General features: G+C 36.9%; 1 protein-coding gene across 13 annotated transcripts in view; it reads left to right on the forward strand.

Moving 5' to 3' along the window:
- The window catches only part of by (focal adhesion protein tensin), a 114813-nt gene that overhangs the window by 62940 nt on the left and 27902 nt on the right, over window positions 1-23971 (forward strand). For 8 of the 13 annotated variants that reach the window (XM_028303430.1, XM_028303435.1, XM_028303432.1 and 5 more), the window contains 4 exons: window positions 2454-2633; window positions 21960-22016; window positions 22994-23155; window positions 23570-23757. In XM_028303430.1, coding sequence (XP_028159231.1) covers window positions 2454-2633; window positions 21960-22016; window positions 22994-23155; window positions 23570-23757 — 587 coding nt within the window. Of the gene's footprint in view, window positions 1-2453; window positions 2634-17529; window positions 17716-20332; window positions 20390-21959; window positions 22017-22993; window positions 23156-23569; window positions 23758-23971 lie in introns of those variants that run through there. The other 5 variants (XM_028303431.1, XM_028303434.1, XM_028303441.1 and 2 more) reach the window with 3 other exon arrangements.

Here is a 23971-nt window from a genome sequence, read left to right on the forward strand (position 1 = left end):
TGACCCACACAACAACACATAATTTTCCTCAGTAATGTCGTCATTTACTTATAGATATGTTTATTTAAAGTTAGCACTAATCAGCATTTAATCGAGACCTTGTCAATGTTAAGTAAGCACAATGATAAAAGTTCGCATAAACGATATATTGACACTGCTCTTTATTATTAGTGGGTACAGTGAATGGCCTATTTATCCATTCAATTCACGAGGCATTGGATGTCAATTAAATCACCGACTCGCATTATAATATTGTTGTTCTTAGACTTGATTAAAAGTTTATATTGCCTGCATTGTGCTATGGGTATAAAATATGCATTCAAAGTTCATTAAGAACCCGTAGATATTTTAAATTAATTGGCAATTCACACGTTTTGGAATCGCAATCTCCGCATACATATTTTATGAGACTGTATCAGAGTAATTAAGCGTGGATTGGATCCGGTTGTTTGAACACTAAACCTAAATAGCCTTAACAAATTTGTTATTGACTATGATTATTATTAGATAACTTTATATGGAGTTTGGTCGTTGTCTATTCAATTAGATTATCAAAATAGATAGAGATCTTGAAATTGTGTCATTGAGAAGGTTTTTATGCTACAGCAAGCCTCAAGAATTAATAATGAATTTAGCAATGCAATGCGAGGAATCCCTCTTGCTTGCAATTTGATTGAAATGTTTACGGATTAAACGTTTTTATTCTGCTTTTACAATTGTAATGATGTGGCACGTGGCCAATTCGGTCTTTGTGCAATTCGATAAATTCTCAGTACCTAGTTATATTGGCAATGTAAAGTAGCTATTCTTACGATAGTAACCTAATCGTAACTTGCATTACCTGATGCATTAGCTCGGTTTATATTCTAGTCGGCCTTTTTATCAATTATCCCGCCAGTTTATCCTCCCCTGTATCTGCGTCCATCCATTATTGGGCTCATAAATAAATGTTTCTGCCATGTTCGCGTATCGCGCGCTAATCCAGTATCTAGTGGAAAGTGCTCTTAACCGTTATTTCTCGGCAAATTATGATCTTATTGTTAGATAATGATATAATAAAGAAGATAATAAGAAAAAACATTGAAAATAAATTAACTGATACAGCCAAGAGGCCTCAGAATAGAACAGTGATGATAATGATTATGATAGGTTATTAAAGCGATTGATATAATTAAACAATCAGCCAATCTTGTTATTGATTTGTAATGTAATTTAATAAACGAGACATGAAGTCGTGTCAATTGAACTGATGACATTAAAGACTGAACGGTATCCACGAAGGTGTGGATAACTTTATTAATTCCTCGTGCTGGCTTATCGCGCGATACGTGTTGAGAAGTGGTAACGAAATGCTGAGTGCACGCGCCCACGCGCGCCCCTGATCGCGCTGCATCCCGCGAACACTCGTACCCACATATTGACCTCTAAGACAACGCAATACGAACTAAACCCGTGTACTTACGTCCATGCATGTGCAAACCCACGTGGGATGTTTATTATCTTATCTACCTGCTGTGCTATTTTCACACATTGTAGAGCAGAGGTTTTGAAATAACCTGTACTTGTAACGCCTTCTGGTCAAAAGTACCGCTCATTATTTATAAACCTTTTTGCCGTAATTTATGTAGACTCATATCCAGGATTAAAACACAATGAGCTGGTTTTCGAGATGATAACTTCAGCTCTTGCTTTATATCCTAAGTTGAGCGCTTTATTCATAAACACGCCTGTTTTTAAGGAAAATAAATTCGTCGGTGCCCAAATTTCTCTCGCCCCCGGCAAGTTATCGAACCAATCATTATTCAATTTCACTCGAATTATCTGGATGGTATCTCAACAAGTTCGCCACATAAATTCTAAAGTGTCAGCGTTTTTCCGTAGCTACGTTCGATAAATTGATTTAACGATAGGTTATTTAATAAATGCTCCGATGTATTTTATTAGATTAGGTGCCCACTGCCCACGTAAGTGAAACAATTACGGATTGTTGAGTGAACATATATTTTCCTAACTGCTTTTGTCTATCTAATTAGAAACTCCCAAGTATGTCATTAGGTTACCCAGTGGCCGTGGCTGGAGCCTTTTTAGATTAGTTATAGCTGATATCCTGCCTAAATGCGGTCTGTGTTACAAAGAAGTCCAGCTGAGAAACCTTTAGCGTGATATGAATGCTAATGGTTGGTGGAATCAATATCAGACTCTACATTACACAGAAAGATTATACGCTACCTAAAGAAAAACAAAATTCATTAAGATTTTCCAGTCTTCCACAAATGATGCTGAAAAAGAAAATCATGGCCATAAAAAGATTGAAATGATTTATATAACATAATAGGCAATCATTTAGATAGGTTGCACGCAATTGACGTCATTAGGTTGAAATGAGATAAACAACTTAACTATTACGATTTCGTGACTGGACTTATTAGAATTTTCTATCATTTTGTCCACAGGACAGAGCCAGGTTCTCAGACACAAGCTGGCAGATCCACCGTACATGGGCGCGCAATGGGGACCCGCTGCCGCTGTCGCCGCCGCCGGCGCGGGCGCACGCCGCCCCGCTGCCCGCGCCGCCCGGCTCCGCGCCCGCGCCGCTACGCTCCGACCAAAACGGCATCTATGACACCATCACGGTAAGCATGCCGATGACTATCCTTGATAACCTTAGCTGCACTGTAACTAATTCTCAGTCGTGTCATCTATTATAATACGTGCTTGACGTAAGCACTTAAGATTAACATACAAGACGGATCAATTGATTTTTAATCCTATGAAGTACGCGCGAGATTAATGCCAATATATGATGCTGTAGTTCTAAACCCGGTTAGCCATTAATTTCCTAGATAACCCGACCTTGTAGCGCTAGCGCATGATATAGATATGGCTAATTAATTTCTTTGAAGTGAAGTAGATTCTGATAAGAGCACTATAGTCAACGACAATAATAAAACAATCGTGTGAACAACATAGCTGACTGACAATGGCCTGTTTGTAGTTAGGCTTTAATATTGCAAAATATTTAAAATGTAGAGACCAATGGGTCACTTAAAATAACTATTAAAATAGAATTAATAAACTTAAATGTGATATTCTGTGGCAAAGATGTTAGTGTAGATATTTGTGGTTAATAGGTTAAACCACAGAGTTAATATTATAAAGAATGATTTTTTAATTGTAAGATCATATATTTTGTATTTGAGATCTAAACATAAATAATTGATTATGGATAATTGTGATACCATTTTATTTTGCTAAAATTTTGCTGAAATATTCCATCTTCATTTTTCTCCTCTAGTTGGCACCTTTATAATGTAAATTTCTATGTATTTACTTAGTGCACTTTTAATACGTAACTTTACTTTGTGAAGACAGAATATGAGATTATTAGATAGTCATTAACTTGTATGAAGACAGAAATAACCATTAAATTATTAGGTATCTTTCAAACAGCATTTGCTAACTAGAGATTGCTTGTAAATCAAATCGATGATTATGTATGAGCAATATTAATAATTCATAACCTTTATCTACATTACCATCAGCGTTTCTCATCACATGAGAATATTTCTAAGTTTCATGCGTTCATGTTCATATCTCGCCATCAAAGTTAGTGCCTGTAATTATTTTAAAAGCGGAAATAGGGTACTCTGGGTGGTAAATAAAAAAATGTGAAAATCAATACACAATGAACTTTATGTAGAAATAAACATAGTTATACTGATTTTATGTCGTAAATATACATGATTTATTTATAATGTTAAAATTAAAAATTGNAAAAAAATTATTACTCTGGGTGGTAAATAAAAAAATATGAAAATCAATACACAATGAACTTTATGTAGAAATAAACATAGTTATACTGATTTTATGTCGTAAATATACATGATTTATTTATTATGTTAAAATTAAAAATTGATATTTTTAATCTGTATATCACGTGACTAAAAACACGAGCCGCCATGCTGTGACGTCATATTGGCAATAATCATTCGCTGTCATCTGTCAACAACTTTTTATTTTCTATTTGCATTCTATTCGTCAAAATTATTCAGTTGATATTTATTGAAATCATACGAAATAAGTTAAATACTACTAAAAACACGAAATGGAAGCCGGTTTCGTAAAAGCAGATAGTACGAACTTACCAAAAATCGACACGATGATGGTTGCAAAGTTCTTTGCATGTAATCCAGATTTCTGTTCTGCCGAATCCGGAATATAAAAACATCTTTGTAAGTATTACCTTTATTATGTTGTTTTTAATGAAATAACAGCTATATAGGTATACCTTATTTGTAGAAAAATATCGGAAAGTTATAGGTTATGTTTTGTTTTCCAATGTTAATTAAGACTTGGTTATCCACAGATCTGCAAGAGAATCGTATGGCGACGATGCTATCGGATACGTGCAACTACAAAGGACCCAAGCTTTATGTACTATAAAGTGTACAATATGTCCGGAACATAAAGTTCGTTCCAAACCATATTCTGCAACTCTCATTTTAGATGAGCAAGAAGATGATGTGCTACAACAGGTGACATGCCATGATTGTCCTGCGTCTGCCGGTGGATGTAAACATGCAGCAGCGTTTTTAATGTGGTGTCATCGTAGAAGTGAAGAGCCATCATGCACTTCAGTCCAATGTTATTGGAAAAAATCGACACTATCAAAGGTCGGATCTTCAATAAAAATTATGACAACGAAAGAAATTACAAAAAAGAAGCTAAAAAGTGCTGAAACTAATATAGGTGACAGTGTAGTTGAAGATTTTTTAATTAAATCTAAAAAAAGAAAAATTACTTCTTGTCAATATTTAAAGCATGAAAATGACAATAAAGTGAATATTAAAGAGATTGCATATGATCAAATATATGTGTCAGAACTGCTCCACAGTGTTATTTCATTTTGGAAAAGAAATATTTTTCCCATTTTATATGAAACTGTACAAATATAATAAAAAAAAGTACTTTAAATAATAAGCAAGTCTTTTATTTTACTCTTAAAATACCTAAATGTTAGTTAAAATTACGACAAGTACTCATTAATTTACAAAGTATCAGTTGCTATCAGTGGTGTTCATTAACAGATAAAATAATAGTTTACAATCATAACGTAGGTATACAGGTGCTCCCACACTGTTGTTAAAAAAAAATACTAACATTAGCAAACATTGTCTTAACCAAAATTATGACTACAAGATTAAGAAAATACTAAAGGAAAATATTTGTAGATGAAAACTATAAACTAAACATAATTACAACAACTAAACAAAATATGTACCTACGTCAAGTTTTGTTTACATGCCGAAATGACGTCATAAACATGGCGGACAGCGCAGAAGCCTGTTTTCGCGGGAATAAATATATTCAAAATTTTGAAGTATTTTTATGGCATGAAAGCGGGTTTATTTCGCCGAAATATTTTTTTTGGTGGCTTTTAACGATGAAAAGAACATATTATAGTACTTTGCCAAACAGAGTGGAATACCCTATTGCTCAAATTGGCCTCAATGATTTATCGAAAAACATTATTGATNTGGGAGTAAAAAGAAAAAAAAACAGGTGGAACAAATGATGTTAACTTCGAATAGCATCTATGCACTTATAACGACTTTTAAACATTGCAAGTTTGCTCCTGTCTGAGGTAATATTTGAATCTCACGAAATAAAAAGGAGGCTTGGCCAGTGACGCAGCAATATGCCAAACAGTGGGTCTAGACAAAGTGCAAATTATAATCGCAAACCAGTCGAAAAGTGGTCGAAAAGCCCCTTTTTTGTATGGAGTTTTGACGGATTCGATTTTCGATTCGATCAAAAAGTGCGTTTTGTCTAGGGGGGCAGAACACATTGCTCGCGACAGCAATGTGCCATGAAGTTGACGTTTTATGTATAAATAAACAGTTTATACTTATTGCTTGCTTAGTACAAAATATTATTCGCACAATGAGTATCTANTATTCTGAATGTTTGCTTTATGTTTGTTTTTGTGCCTCTCCCTAGGCATAACTGGCAGGTAAACAGTTGATTGACGTGCAGGCAATTTGTGTGCAGTCCAGAAAATTGAATTAAATGAGAGGGTTCGCTGGGACGTGGTATTAACCCGTCAAACTAGGCGCGCGCGCACCTCACACGCCGACACTGAGCCGGTGCACCTTACGCCTGCATCAGGAATTCACGATGCAAGAAATGCGCAACGAAGTTTAAGATTTATGGTTGAAAAACTTGAAAATACATAAAATAAATTGAATGACTAAGTTTAACATCCATGGGAGAACTAATTTTTCTCGACGTTTTCCAATACTCAAGTTCAATATTCAGTGACAGCTTTATTGCCGTCACGAGCTATTCGTAAACTGAGTCGGCTGTGAGACGGTATGCATTGCAGTGCCAGTGCTTTCCAACTATAGATTTGCATTAACTGGTCATAAATCATAATCGAGTGAGCCTGGGCCAAGCTAGAGGCGTACTTGCAAGTTCCTGTTGCCTCGATAATGCACCTTTGTGCGCGTGCGCATAAACAGAGGGTTAGTGAACGCGGACCACCGACTATTGTCGCTAAACTACGCCGTGGCTAACTAAAGATTTATTTTTAGGTACCTACAAGGTTGCGTTTCATAATAGTTAACTACTGTTTTGTTCTATGACCTAGTCAAGACTTTCAATACATCGTAGACCTAACCTACCCAAGAATACAAAAACAAACATCATAGTGCACCTGAATATTCTTACATATTTTTTTATCAAAGAACGCGGTAAAGTAATGAGCCTTCTTGAATAAGGAATTGCGGACAAATAAGGTATAAGAAAGACCGGATATGATGGCTATTTATACTGAGTCCAGGAGCTTGGGCATCGATCGTGACTGGCCATTTGTTTCCACCGGCGCCCACGCACCTTCCAACAGTTTTCACCGAGCATTGCGGCGCAGCTGCGTACGCGCAAGTCAACAATTCAAATTTATATACTGAAACAACAGCTACTTAAGTAACTGCTAAGTAGATTTGTGATTGCGAAATTGCGAGACAGGCTGACAGAGAAGTTAGCAATAATGATTTAAACGGCAAGTTAAGAAAATAGCAGGTGCATTTTTCTTGTACTTTAAAATAAAAGATGCACATTTATTTAGTTGTAAAACGTATTATTTTACAATCTTTTAGATATGTAATCACCGGTTCTCCGGCTATAAATTAGCAAGTGACACTTTGCAAAACATTTCCCTGAATCTAGTTGCTAATAGAGGTGCTTTCTACAAATGCATGCCGCCAGCAAACGACCGGTTGTTAGATTAGGATCCTATAGAGCTATCGAAGATGGATAGCGTCAGTGTGATTACAAAAATAAATTAAATCCGGTTAATCAAAAGTCGTTTTTAGTTTGTATATCAACTGATAATAACAAATTAAGATATAAACAAATTGAATCAAATAAGTACAAGATATTGTGTAACATACTATTATTTACCACAAATATCTTATAAGACATGGTTGATTCTGATTGGCGTACTGTTTATTTCGCGAATAAATGTAAAATGAATAAACCAAAAGGAAGATATTTTACTACAATTACGTAATCGTTCAGAATTAGCAGCCAAAGGAAGGATCAATGATGTCACTCGCCTAATGACCGACTTGAGCACGGTTATTGCACACTACCACAGAACATACTACATAAAATACAAAAGTTAAAGTAGGTACACATGACGTTAAATGAACCAAGCGAGGCCTCGAGAAGCGTTTAGAATCTGAATGAATAAACTTCATACATTTATTTGTATTCTAATAAACTAGCTCTCCTTAAAGCGTAGCGAGTTCACTAAAGTTTTACGGCTTCAACTTCTTATTCTAACAAACAGATCGATGCAAATTGTAAAACTCATAGCTGTTTCTTCGTAGTCTACGAAATGTAGAGTGTAGGTAATCTATATTTTATGAAGATGAAAAAATGATTTTGTGAACTGAAATATTCTGAAAAGAAATGGAAATTATATAAGTTTTCTTAGGGAAGCACTATAAATACTTTAGTACTGCAAATAGTATTATGTAAGCAAAATCTATGCGTACACATAGAGTCGCAGAACAATGAGAGTTAGTTTTAAAACTTCTTTTTTTTTAGATAATATCATTTTAAATCCTATGTTAGGTTTGTCTAGGCACTATTTGTTCTCAAGTTGGTTTTGAATGGAATTGGCGAAGTGAAATCTGGCGCAGTGTGAGTGGCTCTTTTTAGGAAAACTACAACAACAAACGTTAGGCGAGCCCAGCTATCGCTTCGAGTGCATTAACGAGCATTAGCGTCGACGGCGGTGTGTATAGCGATAGTTTCCGCGGCCGCTGCCATGCTAATGGTGTAATTGTGCGCGGGAGTAATTGATGACCCGATCGGTAGGGTGCCTATCAAGCCGCAAATCGTGAGACGCTCTACCAATAATGCCTCATCATTATCGGACGTCGTCAGTCCGCTGCTGACCTTCACGCTACTTAACTAGATTTTTTATAAGTAGATGATGATAGTCATAAAACATGCAAATTTGGACGCTCTCGGAATAGACCACATTTATATACCAAAGAAAACCAACTACCAAAATATATAAAAAATATCTACTTGTGCGATATTTAAAAAAATATTTCCTCCGATTTGAAATTTTAAATTCACACGCATGAGCATGGCCTGAAATCACGGTTCAAAGCTTATTCAACATAGGTATCCTTTCAGCCCAGTATCTGATTTCCACATTTATTTGAATGAATAGATCCCAATAATACTCATTTATGTATGTGTATGTTTAGGTACACTTTCTGTTCCCTCTAACCACTCTTGTCAAGTCCCACAACAGCACTTCCAATAATTGGTCGTCTCACCGATCACCCTCCTTCCGTGCTAATGTCGCTTCTTATTGCCTGATGAAACGCTGCCAATAACCAACATTACCTTATGCTGGACTCTTATATAGCACTGACCCAGTTCCGTGTTTGAGCGACGGATTTAACTTTCATAAGTTATATGGACTCGGATGTCCACTAACTCGTTTACATTATTTGAAGGGTCGGGCGAGGCGAACTGCAAGAGTCAATATTGGGAAACTTTGATAAGTATTCAGCAAGTTCAATTACTTAGGTCTCAAAGTGAAAAGTTATCGGCACACTTTGGTACTATTTTTATTCTTACAAGTTTTCGAAGTCTAGGCACGTTGGCACTATCCGAATAAACGTTATGTACACTTATTTGAAAAACTTTCGATAGCATTATATACCTTGTTTTTTCTCAGAAATACTATAGCATCATTCGGAAACTGTGTTGGTTATTGTATTCGCGGGATAAAAGTATCGAATATGTTGTCGAGATTTCCAACCACGTATGCAGAATTAAATCGCTAAGAAAATCGCAACGTTTCCATGAATAATGCATGAGCTTAAGAAAGGGATACGCAGATGAGACCGTATTTTAGCTTCTGAAGTCGAGAATGAATAATTTAGTTAGAATTCCAAGGGAATGTTGCGGATAGTGGAAGGCCGGACCTTTTTTATCTTTTCGCGAGAAACTTCCTTTGTATCAGCGGCGAACTGCAGACGAACTAATCGCTATCTATTCCGTAGAGACTGAGGACGAAGCTGTCTTGTGTCTTTATTTATTCCTGCAATGTATAATGAGACATCGCTATTTTATTTTAGACTTTTGCGCTCAAAATTGACTAACGAATCAGTTACAGACAAAAGAAGGTAATATTTAATTTTCAGATTTCGTTAACTCTACCTTTAACGAATTCCAAACAATAGCAATACCCAAAAACAAGTTGGCTTTCTGAAATGAAGCAAGATAGAGATAGTCTATCACTGTACATTATTATTCTCGGTGTTTACTTAGTTTGTGAAACACACGGGCGTCGAATCGTGTTGCGTAACGTAAAATATTTACCAATTCAACGAGAACAACAGCTAGCCACGCCGGCTAGGGACGGCTTATGGAATTTTAATGTTTCTGTGTTTGCCGCGGCCGAGTGCGGGTTTAGCAATGCAAATACATGATCTAATCACAACCAGCACTACATACTCGTGTGTTAAATTAAAATAAATCGTTTTATTATTGCAATCGCTCTGCGGTTCTACCACGGCTCTCGATTCCATGTGGAAGTCAATGACATAATGATTGGGCAAGTGTAGCCAAGCTTTGCTGTACATTAAGCACTACCATTGCTATTAGCCTTAATGTACTATTTCAGTTCCTCTAATGAATGCGATTAGTTACATTATGACCGTCCTTGGATGTTTTTCCGTGTAAGACTTAAACTTTGCAAGCGGTCTAAAATAAAATAACATAACGTCATTAACTCAGAATGCTGCCGAGATATGTTTGTGATATGATGTCATTTTATTCTTAATGTGAGTTATCTATTCTACACACAAGGAGAACTAGGTAAGTTTGTTTAGAGCAGAAACAGAATAAATATTGAATTACTTCTGGTTAACGTAAATAATGCTAGTTGAAACTCTCGACAGACAATTTCAAACTAGAATTTACTTACTTTGATGTGTCGTAAATAAATATGTAGTTATTATTGCTATTGCCAATTATGTAATAATTTAGCTGGATGATTTGGCCTTTAACATCTTGACACTCATATTTGTACATTTTAAGAATAGTAACAATTAAACATTTAATAAAATATTTTATTACTAAGATATCGAAAAAGCGTTTTGGAGTGCTGCACTGATAAAACCCTTGGGATAGTTGGGTCATCAACACTTTGGCGAGTCTAAGGTCAGATCAGAGTCGGTTGTTAGTGCACCGTGGACAGTTCGTAGCCAAAACACCTAAAACACCGATCTAATACACTAAAGAAAAAACAATAAAGATAAAAACTCATCTTGTAAATTGTTGCTTTCTTCAAACGCCAATAACTTATTGTTGAAATAAAAATAAATAGAAACCCAAAGATCGATATTAAAGAGATAGAGCGCTCTCCGGCAATCCCGGCTCATCCCACGAGAGGTGTCGCGTTACACTCGTCTGAGCTGAGTGAAGGTGACATTATCTCCTTATCATAAAACCTTATGACTGCGGGTGAAATGTCAAAACAACAGGGTGAATGTGAAATGGGTATAATATTTCCTAAATACCTACATAAATATCTATTCCACTAATCCGTGAATAAGATAAAAGAATGTAACATTTTAATATGTAATTGTCCTTTTTGCTGTATACTATCCGATTATACAAAACGATTACGTATAAAATTTATTCAGATATCCACTGCGTAGAGCGAATAAACACAAATTGGTTAAGAACGTGTGTGCGCATTAATACTACGTGTAACTACAGCAAATATTCGTAAAATACCAAACCAGACACAAACAAATGTAATACAAATTCATTTCGTTTAAATGGTCCTGAAAAAGCTTTTACTGTTATGTTAGGTATCTACTGGCATTATTGGCTCAATTCTCATAAATGTAGAGCAGTTTAACAGAACAATATAAAGTAAAATTTGGCCACTTAACATTTTATCAAGCTTAAAATAACTGTTACATCGTTTCTGAATATCTGTACCTATGTTTTCAGGACAACGAAATTTAATTTGGAACAAAACAAATGTTATCAAAAGAAGATTTATATCTAGTAGATAAAAGCCTTCTGTTACTCCAAATCCTGCTCAAAGTGCGACGTCTGTCCGTGGCGGGTAATTAGGGATCTGCCGCAAAAACCGCACGCCGTGTGTCCGCACGGCGCGCGCTGGGGCTCATTATTCTTATTCCGATTTTTTGAGCATTCAGTATTCGGTGTTCTAACAACAGCCAGTACTTTGACGAACTAAAAACAAATTAATGTACAACTAAACTTCTTCGTCTTTTTGTTAATCTTTAAAAGAAACAAAAAGTTCTTAGTTCAAAATTACGAATCCAAACATTTAGGCTGAGTTGTGCACCACCTAACTTTAAAGGTACTTTTTGTATGGAGTTTGACAGATTTTTGACGTTTGTTAAAGGTAAAATAAGATGCAACCCAGCCTTAGTTCAAACCTGTTGTGGTTCAAACAGTCAGTAGGTAGGTACCTCCTTCTACCTTAAACGAATGACAACATCATCAATATACTGACAAGCGTTATTGAAGATTAATTTCAACCATTGAGCTTTTCACGAGACATTGCAATTAAGTTTGATACCGATCTACAAAATGTAATTAATACAAATCGTTATTGGTCAAAGAGACCGCAGGGTCGGCATAATGCTAGACAAGTGATTGGGCGCGATGATCGCGAAACTCTCTCACGATGGCCGCCGCGATACCGGCCGGCCCGCGGCGTCGTGTCTGAGGGCACCAAGAATTATGATACTGGCTTCTTGCCTCCGATAAAGATACTTAAATCCGAAATCATCCGTCGATCTTATGTTCGCCGTAAACTAATATTGACGCAGGAAATTGAGCGGAAAGTCTTTAGCGTTATCCGTGGATAAGGTATTTCACAGCTGAGTTGCTCGACATTGAGTAAACCGTTCAACTGAACATGTTGGTTGTTGTTTTTACGATGCTAATTTAATACTCGTAATCAGGGATTAAATCATTAAGAAGCCATTTGGTTTGAAATTGCTTACATTAAATGAATGATAGATCAACGATTATGTGAGTCAAAGGTATTTATTACATTAGCTGTTTCTATCTAGTTCTGCCCACCCATATCTTACCTTTGCATATCGACATATTACAGTAACACATGGTTAACGTAGAAAGTTTATTTCATAGCAATCTTGTGTAAATATTGTGGCTATACAGGCTATACGTAAACATTTACACTACGAGTCGGTGATGCTGCGCGTTACGCTTGCTTTCTTTGCTTTTAAGGGATATTTACTTTCGTAGCACTTCACATTCGTTTTTTATTTTGGTTTATGGATGGACCAGTCGTCGAGGGCTTGCTTAATTTCTCGTTGGTTTTTAATTTCAATTGTCATTTGTTTGCTTCCCATTTCCCTAAGTATGGGCGTTAATTAATAAACCAGGTTTGAAGAAGCAGCAGTTTTTCTATTTGACCGATTTAAAAGTAAATAAACATGCTTAAAGAAATCTTCTTGGTATGCATACCAGCTGATCTATTTATTCTGTGGGCGTTCGGTTTTTGTTTTGTGAAAGTATTTTCGGCTGTTCGTTACCGATCGTGGCAAATTTAAAGTGACGTTTATCTCCGGGGCAAGGCCTCCGGCGAGCGGCTCCGTGATTGGCATGCACGAGCTGGCCCCCGGCGCCCGACAGGTGTCGTGAGAACTCCTAGGACCGATACTCGTTATCTGCATTATGTTTTATTTACCGGTTAGTATATTGATTAGTTCTGACATTCTGTGATATTCATGTTCAGGCAAGATCTCACGAAATTGCTCATCGCGATCGGTTAAAATTTTATTTGTACCTAATTTACTTGCTTTATTAAGGATACTATGAAGTAAATCTGGAAGGTCCTGTTTTATTTAAATAAGTGTCAAGAGATATTTAGGTTTTTCAACTTTACATTCTTTCAGCATTTTGAATTAGCCCCGACTCCGTTCTTGAGATTGAAATGCTGAGAGTTCCCAGATTAATTGTAACATGCGTTTTAGTCTGGCATCTTTTCGGGTTATTACTTTCGACGCTTTGAACCACGTACATCAAAACATGTCAAAAGCTATTTTGTAACTCAGGAAGACAATATTTGATGGCGCCGTAATGCGCGCGTGGTTTGTTTACGGAAGCGCACGCGCAGCCGCTGCGTCTGACCGCGGTACGTGCGCGTCACACGCGTCACGTCTAGATTCTACGTCGGTATCACCTTTATTAATATGTATTTAATTAACTAAAAACATACTAGTATTGTGTAATATAAAGTTAGGAAAATACGCAACATATGTAGGTATTAAATTAGACTTTGATTACCTTAACATTTGAGAGACCCATTACATACCTACTTATACTAAAATTATCAAATCAGCATTAGGTCTGTTTTCCCATTATTACAACGAAACGTATTCTTTTCCTCTAAGCAATTATTTCATCATTTATGTACACGCCATTAAAATAATAACAGTCTGCATTACTTATGTAATAATGACACGAAATAATCATAATTCTGTAATTGTGATATCTTTTAAAGTAATTTTGCTAGCCCATTAGACATAATTTTTAAGATCTGAAAATGGGCATGTTCTTAATGTAAGAATAATTAATATTATGTCTGGCATCTAAGCCAGATCTCGGGCAGAAGAAAGAGGACGAATAACATTTATTGATGGACGGATTTGATTCCGAACTGGAACGTGTAAATAACAGTCTAAAAGAAACTTTAGGTTGCGCAACCAAACCCTATTGGGCAGTGGTTCCCAAACCACATGTCATGTACGACCATGTCGACCATTTATTTATTTACTTCTTAAAAAAGAACACTTAAGCTGGTTTTCTTTAAATAAATATCTGGGTAGTATTCGTGTATAATTGACTACATAATATTGCCTACACATTTATGTTATTTGGTTGTTACTTTCATATAATATAGTACTGTTACGTACCGTTGTGTAACCACGAGATTTCGTTTGTAAATTTTTTAAAAATGCAACACTAACATGATCTCGTATTTTCAGTTTCTACACGTTGAAACAATAGCCACTAGTTTGGCAACGTGGGTTGCAGTAAAATAAATCGATGTTAGTCTTTGCACACTAGTTTGGGATCCATTGCATTAGGGGAGCTTGTCGACTCGCTCGCTGGGAATAAAGTCATTCGGCGTCTATCGTAATTCGGCGCGTAAATCAGCCGCGCGGCGATTAGTGGAAGAATAAAAATAAGCGCAGCGCTCCGCTGCATTGCTTCCGCTTTTTTGCTCTAGACTGTAATATTGCAGCGGATGCAACTTTCAATATAAACGGAGAAATTTCAATGAAAATATTATCTTTAGTCACTCTGGCTTGAACTCGTATTTATTACACGAAGAAAATGCAGCTTGTCTTATTTGACGTGCTCTACATTAATTTCTGTAAATAAAATCTGTAATTAGTGTAACCAGCCATGTTAATGCAGAGCTTCGATAACAAAAACTTCGTTCAAGTTCGAGAAAAGAAAAGCTTTCGTTTTAAATATGAAGTTTTGATCTTGATAATCTCAATCTTAAAGATAGACGACCTATATCTATGAATTTTCATATTAGTGTCTCGGAAAATGTTTACGAAAACGATAATCCGACACGAGCCGTGTTATTGCGTACATCGGGACGCGTATTCGGCGTTGCCTAGCAACCGGCGTCGAGAGGCAGCGCTAAGCGCCGGGACGCTGCGGCCGGCGCCAGTCCCGTCTCGACGCCGCGTCCGCAGCCGCCTGCAGCGACGCATCTCGATCGCAACTCGATCTAACGCACGCGAAAATGCAGTGAAAATTGTTTTTGTGATGGTGGTGTCCTAGTGAAAATTCATAGACGATCAGTGAAAATTTTGAAAAATAGTGAAGTGTTTTTGGTGATGTTACAAGTGCCTAAAAGTGTATGAAAAATCTGCATAAACGTAATACCTATCTAAACCGAAAATTCTGTAATGTTATCTCTTTTTCCCAGCTGACTCTACACCCAAATAAATTTATAAATTTTCTTTGAGAGATGGACCATTTTCTACTTAATTATTCATCTTTAGAAAAAGATATGAAAATAGACAAGCAACTTACATTTTATTGTAACATAGTCACTATCCTTAATTGTCCACTGGAAAGTTCTTCACGTTAATATAGCAGTTAACTAAACAAACACATATGTAGTAATTATGATAAGATAGCACTGATATGCCAGTAATACAGATACCACTATCTTTTATGCTCTCAACCAATCTGAAACTCCTCGATATTCAGATGGATATCTATTTATTTCATACTGTCCTATATTTACTTGTTATCAAATCATGTCTGCAATCTGCATAATTTTCACAGCGATCGATAGCACCATAATGACTGCATAGTCTATAGTTTTGATTCTTTCTTTATCGGGGCAATTTTTTATCTGATATGGGAGTCACAATGCACTTTTAGTGAAAAATTCTACTTAGCATAATAAAATGATACTAAAATATTTTTTACTAAAATAAAAATTAAAACTAAAATTGCATCGAACCTTGATGACTCTAAGCTCTAACTGTAGCTTTATCCAAATATTTTTCTGATTATGTTTTATACGAATGCTATTTTATGCTGACTGTTACCCATGTAAAAACTGCATGCGGACAATCACGGCCAGTCCGCCGCAGTGTCGTAGCTACGTCTCCGTCTACGCAATCTCTATTGAAAACAGAAACAAGCGAAAAACAGCTGAATCCGAATGAAAGGACAGCTCGAGGCAGGCGGTGGACGTTTCTTGCTGAGAATCTTTTATTTAGAGCACCCCCTCGGGTCGTTCACCCCGCGCGTCACGCGGCGTGTGGAAGGTCAGGGTTATGCTCGTGTCATTGTCACGCCCTCACGCGTCATAATGCGTTTTGATCCGTGACGCATCGCTTTTAAGCTCTTTGACCTACGCCGCTAACGAAGACAGTAACTTTTAGTCAGATCATTGAAAGATCAAGGCAATAATAGATTGTAGATTTTAATTGAATAATATTAATCATACTACCAGTCACCGCACTGTCAAGGACTGGGATTTACGCTTAAGCGCTAGCTACTCGTACAACCATTCACTCGATACACTCGGTTCATTGATGTTCATTTGATCTCGAAATAAAATCAAATTCCCAGGGGACTGGGATTCTCGCGGATGAGATCATCGTGTTTGTAGCGTAGTAAAAACATGTTTTCGTTAAAAAAAGATGTAGTTGTCACGTTTTTTATGAAGCATGTGTGTGGCTCGGATGCCGCAGTGCGGAGCGCACGCCCCCGGGCGACGTCTCGGCCCGCGGTCTCGCTTTGAGTGCATCCTTTGTTTTTGTTGACACATGCAATCGCATTCAGCTGTTATGTCCCCATTAAGCTTTACGACGGCGACTTGTCTTGATTAAAAGTATAAAATAGTCGTAGATGTGATAGACGTCTCTACTTATCGCGGAGTTACATTTTTTCTTCAACTTTAACGGTTGTCGCAGAGTGGCAATGTTTTTAGTTTATGTTTTCAATAAAAAATAATTCTATTAATTCTCCATTTCATTTGTTTACTAAATTAAGACATACCAAAATATGTTTTAATTTAGTAGCTCAGCTTTAAAGCTGTTAAAGTTAGCTTTAATGCACCTATCTACTCGTGTGTAATAAAACCAAATTGCATAGTTTTCCCAAAGAATAGTGAAACCCTAAAACAAAGCTTTTCACGTATAAATGTAGAGCAGTTTCCTTTTCCTACAGAAAAACGTCATGTAATACTGATACTTAGAAATGTTACATTTATAAAGATAAAATCCCAACCAAAAAAAATATCTCAGAAAAACTGTTGAAAACACCATGAAGGTAGCAGTGCGTGCGAAGAGGGTACTAGATGCATTTATGAAGATAAAAAAAATCGCAACCAAAAATATCTCAGTTGAAAATACTATGGAGGTAGCGCCAGTGCGTGCGTAGTGGCATGCGATGCGCGGGCGTGGGCGGCGATGCGACGGCGCCGGCGCGGAGGCGGCGCGCGCGCTGCACCGGCTCGCGTTCGCGCTGTGGCGCGCCGTGTTCTATCTACAGCGCGCGCCCGCTGAAAAGAAGCGCGCGCGCTCTCGCAGCCTGGCCGTTGGAGATCGCAAGCGCCCTCCGGTGTGTTTTGTAATATAAAGTTAACATGTTTTCAAAGCTTTTCAATCGTTTAAACTGAAACCGGCGTGGAGGCGGTGCGCGCGCTACACCGGCACGCGTTCACGCTGTGGCGAGCCGTGTTCTATCTGCAGCGCGCGCCCGCTGTAAACAAGCGCGCGCGGTCACGCAGCCTAGCCGTTGGAGATCGCAAGCGGCCTCCGGTGTGTTTTGTGATAAAAAAATACTTTTTTTCTCTCTTACTAGTAGCTACTTTTAGAATAGTTAAGAATGAGGATCATAAGGACTTCTAAACGAGATGAAACCCTCTAGCTAAAGATCTAGATGTACAGTAGTACAGAAGATTTTTTTTTAATTTATTGTTCACAAAAGGATACACATCAAATATAAAGATACACTTGCCAAACTGCATTACAGTTTGTCGGCAATTGTAATAGTTGCTATGCTATGCTTGCTGATGAGGGATGGGTTACTCCGAAGAGTGCTAAATAAAACCGACCCGTTTGAGTGCTGCTCATACACTGATTTATTACTAAGTGATTCTACAGGCGTGAATTAAAACTAGGTCAAACTTATACGTAAAGTGTTTAACGCCTACTTAGCAATAAATGATTTAACTATATAAAAAGGAAATGTGCAAGTAATAATGTACGATGGCTCGTACATCTTTCTCACCAGCAAAAGAAAACATTAAAATACAATTGCTTAAAATAGTTAATTGGTGAGAAGGATGATGATTGATTTATATAGTGCTCAAAAATAATGATGCTTAATAATAAAATGATATNTACGATGGCTCGTACAGCAATAGTTCTCGTCCTTAGTTTTTTGTTTTCGGGCTCAGTTGCACCAGCCTACTTCAACCGTTACCATAGCAGTAACTGGGTGTTTTTTGTATGGAATTTAATAGATTTTTGAAGATTATTAGAGTTACAGCAAGATGGCGCCACCTAGCCCGAGCATTTATTGTGTTTCCTGCTAATTACTACACTATACTATATCTACTCATGATTCAAGATACTCAAAACCTTTCAGACCTTTTAACTGAAACAATACGTGCCTAAAGAGTTTTCACTTGCAATTACTCTTACGAAGATGATAATAAGGTCTTCTAAATGGGGATGCGACAAATCGCATCACATATCCCGCTCTAGCTAAAAAAACTAGATAAGTCACTGAAAACCTGTAATAAATTCTTAATATGCTGAAACCTTTTACGGAAACAATATGCCAGAAAAATTTCACTTACGATTACGAGCTCTAGCTAAAAAATAAAGATGATTCGTTTCTAAAACGTTTAATCTTAATACATACGATGAAAGCTTTTACCTGAAATAATATGGCTGAGAGTTTTCACATACCTACGCTATCACATAGCTAAATAAACAGAGATGAAAAACAGAGACAAAGATGAAAACCTTACAATATTTTTCATTGAAAAAGAAAGTCTGAAAGAGTATATTAAGCGGATATTATGTTTTCATAATTATTTTCTCCCACTGTATCTGTTAGCACTTTCACTAAGCTTTCATCATAACTCACTTAGCGTCGGAGTAATCCGCGCGTCTACGCCTCTGCTAATTGAATACAAATACATACATGCGGGTGAGAACGATATCTTGTTAGGTAAACGTCGGGGAAAATTCGTTAGCTAAGCGTAAAAAATCATGATTTCTAATAAATGATAAAAAAGTGTTAGAAGTTAACAATCAGTTAAATACGAGTATTATTACTGATAAAACAACTTAGACAAAGCCTCTTGTTTTAGTACTACTACCAAGTGTGAAAATACTTTTTTAATCATCGTGATCGTGATGTTAAGTATAGCAATTTCCCTAATCTAATAAAGGATTAGTTACACTACCGTTACATAGTGTAACAGACAATGCAAGTAATAGCTCGGAGGCCTGCAGTAATCACTTAAGCCGCGCCTCGGCTCATCTATCAGCCTTATTGGCCCGATCCGATCGCCCGGGCCCCGGGGCCCCGGGAGCCCCGAACAACCCCTAATGCCGACTGACATGCTACACATTACAAACGCCTACATAATCCAACACTTTATGGAAAGTGCTGAAACTTTTTTAACCTAAAGGTAGAGTCAAGTAATATAATTTAAATCTTATTTGTATTTTAGAGTTATGTTACTCAATATTATGGTAACAATGGATCGTGTTAAATGAATGTTTAATACATATTATATTATTAATAATAAAACGAGTCAGTTTTTATTGAATGGAAAAACGCAAACCATCAATCATCAATACGAGTATTTCACCGATAAAGATAATTTGGTAAATTCCAAATTATATACTCTCACAACATCGACGTATATATATATACGTCGATGTTGTGAGAGTATTTATTACAAAACATTATTTGCGAGATCAAATTCATTTCTCACTGTCATTATATCTGTGAAACGAAATACGTATGAGTATCTCCTGTCATATCACAGAGGGTCGGCATTGGTAAAAAATGATGAGAATTAAATTACAACTTTTGATTTCATTTTAATGACGGGCTTGACCTTGTGCAAGAACTTTTCTTGATTTATCTTACAACAAACGTAACACAATGCGATTTGGTCTTGATTTATAATAAAGTTTTGTTTTTGTTTCAGACGCGAGCGGCAAGTGCTCCTGCGACTCCTGGGACGCCAGCCTTTGCCAGAGATCAGGTACAAATTTACATCAACAATACATATAAATAATACACAATACAACTTATACTCTATGATATGCAAGCTATTAAATAAAAGGTAGAGCTGTTTGGATTGGTAGGTGATTTAAGTACAACATTTTCCTCTATAAAGTTTATGAGGCTTTGATCAGCCGCCATTATAAACCCACTTTATGATTAAAAGGGCTTATGGCCGTTTTCACCATCAAACCCTAATTTTAAAGCGACCTTTATGTAATATTAGGTAATACCTAACAGGAATTTCGTTTTCACCAACACATAAGGGACACCTTAGGCCTTATGGGATCACTTTAAAACAGGGGCCCGATTTTCGGCCGTTTAAGTGTTAGGTGACAGTTATATTGTCAATCACGCCTATTCGGCAAAATGGAAACTGAATTATATGATTTTTTTGGAGCTTTATATGCAATTGAGACAGTGGAAACACTTTTTCACTCAAGTTTATTAACCCTTATTCAAATGCGAGCTGGTATGCATTTTTTTTACAAAGTTGAAGTGGATTTTGGGTAATTGTGGGTCACTTATTTCATATTTTTGATCAAAATTTATTAAAAAATAGGGGAAGGGGTAGTTTTTTGGGTGGTAAATAATTTACCATTATCCATTCATGACTACAAATTATTCAGTGTTGGTGNAAAAAAAAGTGTTAGAAGTTAACAATCAGTTAAATACGAGTATTATTACTGATAAACAACTTAGACAAAGCTTCTTGTTTTAGTACTACTACCAAGTGTGAAAATACTTTTTTAATCATCGTGATCGTGATGTTAAATATAGCAATTTCCCTAATCTAATAAAGGATTAGTTACACTACCGTTACATAGTGTAACAGACAATGCAAGTAATAGCTCGGAGGCCTGCAGTAATCACTTAAGCCGCGCCTTGGCTCATCTATCAACCTTATTGGCCTGATCCAATCGCCCGGGCCCTGGGGCCCCGGGAGCCCCGAACAACCCCTAATACCGACTGACATGTTACACATTACAAACGCCTACATAATCCAACATTTTATGGAAAGTGCTGAAACTTTTTTGAACTAGGTAGAGTCAAGTCAATTTGTACTTTGAGTTCCCATTTACACGGGTTCAAGATATCGATCAATATCAAGATGTTATGGTAACAAAGGATCGTGTAATGAAGATCGTGGAGTTTAATATTATACATAATAATAAAAAAACTAATGTATTTTTATATTGACTGGAAAATCGCAAACCATCAATCATCAATACGAGTATTTCACCGATTCAGATAATTTGGAATTTAATACGTCGATGTTGTGAGAGTATTTATTACAAAACATTATTTGCGAGATCAAATTCATTTCTCACTGTCATTATCTCTGTGAAACAAAATACGTATGAGTATCTCCTGTCATATCACAGAGGGTCGGCATTGGTAAAAAATTATGAGAATTAAATTACAACTTTTGATTTAATTTTAATGACGGGCTTGACCTTGTGCAAGAACTTTTCTTGATTTATCTTGCAACAAGCGGAACACAATGCGAGTTGGTCGTGATTTTTATTTGAGTTATGTTTTTGTTTTAGACGCGTGCCGCGAGCGCTCCTGCGACTCCTGGGACGCCTGCCTTCGCCAGAGATCAGGTACAATATTACACTTAAAATACACAATACGTACATTTTATAATCCTAATGATAAGCAAGCTTATAAAAAATAGAGCTGTTTGGATTGGTAGGTGATTTAAGTATAACATTTTCCTCTATCTGAAGTTTATGAGGCTTTGTGATCAGCCGCCATTATAAACCCACTTTATGATTAAAAGGGCTTACTCCACTAGAACTTAAGTAGACTAGACAAATCGGATTAAATGCATTGGAGTTATGCCGTCATTTGTTCGCGCCTACGCAACGCTGTGTCACTTTCTCGCTGCGCCTACGACCTCGTGTTGATCTGACACAAACACCTAGCTAAGGCAAATCAGGGCTTTTCGCTGTTTACTGTCACACTTTTCTAATAGGCACATGTCATTACTGCGCACACCTACGCGCAGCTGGTACATTCTTTTGAAACACACGCCTGTAACTGGTAAAACGGTTACCGCAATCTTTAACTCTTATGTTACTTGTATTGTTATGTCAACTATGTTGCTGGTAGCAAAACTTACTAGATTTCATTTACACATCTCCGTAACATAAATTGGTTATGAGAGAGTAATGTCAAATTGTAAATACAGCTTACTACTTACTTACCTATAGTTTTTAATTTTAAGTAAAAATGAAACTAACGCTTTTCGCGGTTTGGATTAAATGAAGTGGAAACATATTAAGTAGAGTCAACCCTAACCCTATTTCAGCCACAAGTATTATATTACACAGTTAACTTATAATGTCTTATTACACGTGTGTTTTTAAATTCAGTTCACACTTCACGTATCACTAACACTACAGAATATTGTCGTTGGTCGCAATATTCTTAAGCTTTTGATAGCCTGATTTTAACCTCCAACGCCAAAAAAGGAGAGTACTTAATTATGTGTTTGGCAGTTCTGTGTCACCATAGCTCATTTATACGATTTGCGGTGCGGTTTTAATATCACAATAATTATTCATGTTCTCTGCAGTCTGGTCCCCGGTCAGCGAGCTACCCTGGGGGCGCGGGATCGCGGCTAGATCTTTGCTACGTGGCGGAACGGATGCTGGCGCTGCATCTGCCGGACAGAGACGCGCATGCAGAAGCACAGGCAGCGCATATGCTCGCCAATAAGCATGGCGACCACTTCATGGTGAGTAGCAATCATATTTGGAATAATAATGTTCTATGAAGCGTATTAAAGGCAATTCGCACAGGCAAGATATGAGCTCAATGAATGCGCGAACCAAGCGAGTGATGGTTACATGTTTACACATGTAATACACAGGCATACACTCCAGGTCTGCAAATCTGTTCTGTATACAATAATTTTTGAACCATTTCGTAGCCACTTACGATAGTGAAATGGCCCGTGTGTTGGAATTAATCTCACTACAATTATTCGTATATGAATGGAATACTTTCCATGAAAATTAGCAAATATTACTCATGATTTTAAAGGGGTTTCGAGTCTCATTACATTTTGTTATAGTTAACTATTAAATGTTATCTTTGTGAAATACTTCTAAAAACAAACAAATGACCTTCCAAATATTTCCTTTTGCAGGTATTCGAAGTGAGTAGCGGCGACGGAAGCGGCGATGGGCGGGCGGCGCGCAGCGTATTTGGGCGTGCGCGATCGCTTGGCTGGGCGGGCGAGCTGGCCCCACCACTAGAAAGGCTATGCGCTGCTTGCAAACACATAGAAAGCTGGTTAGGAGCGAATCCGAAGAATGTCGCCATTTTATTAGCCTGGTGAGTAAATATAATCTTTTACTTACTTACCTACAAAGTCTAGGGCAATAATACATATTATGAGACATGTAAAGTTTTCTTTAAGTATTTTTATTAGTTGTTTTCATTTTCTTAAAAACTAATTTTAATTAAAATACTATTTTAATCGATGTTTCTAATATTAAAAAAGCTTGGACACAATCCTAACAATGATTACAATTCTAACCATTATTCA

Source organism: Ostrinia furnacalis, unplaced genomic scaffold (assembly GCF_004193835.3).
Source record: "Ostrinia furnacalis isolate ACB-3 unplaced genomic scaffold, ASM419383v2 OfSCF1242, whole genome shotgun sequence".
Taxonomy (NCBI): Eukaryota; Metazoa; Arthropoda; class Insecta; order Lepidoptera; family Crambidae; genus Ostrinia; species Ostrinia furnacalis.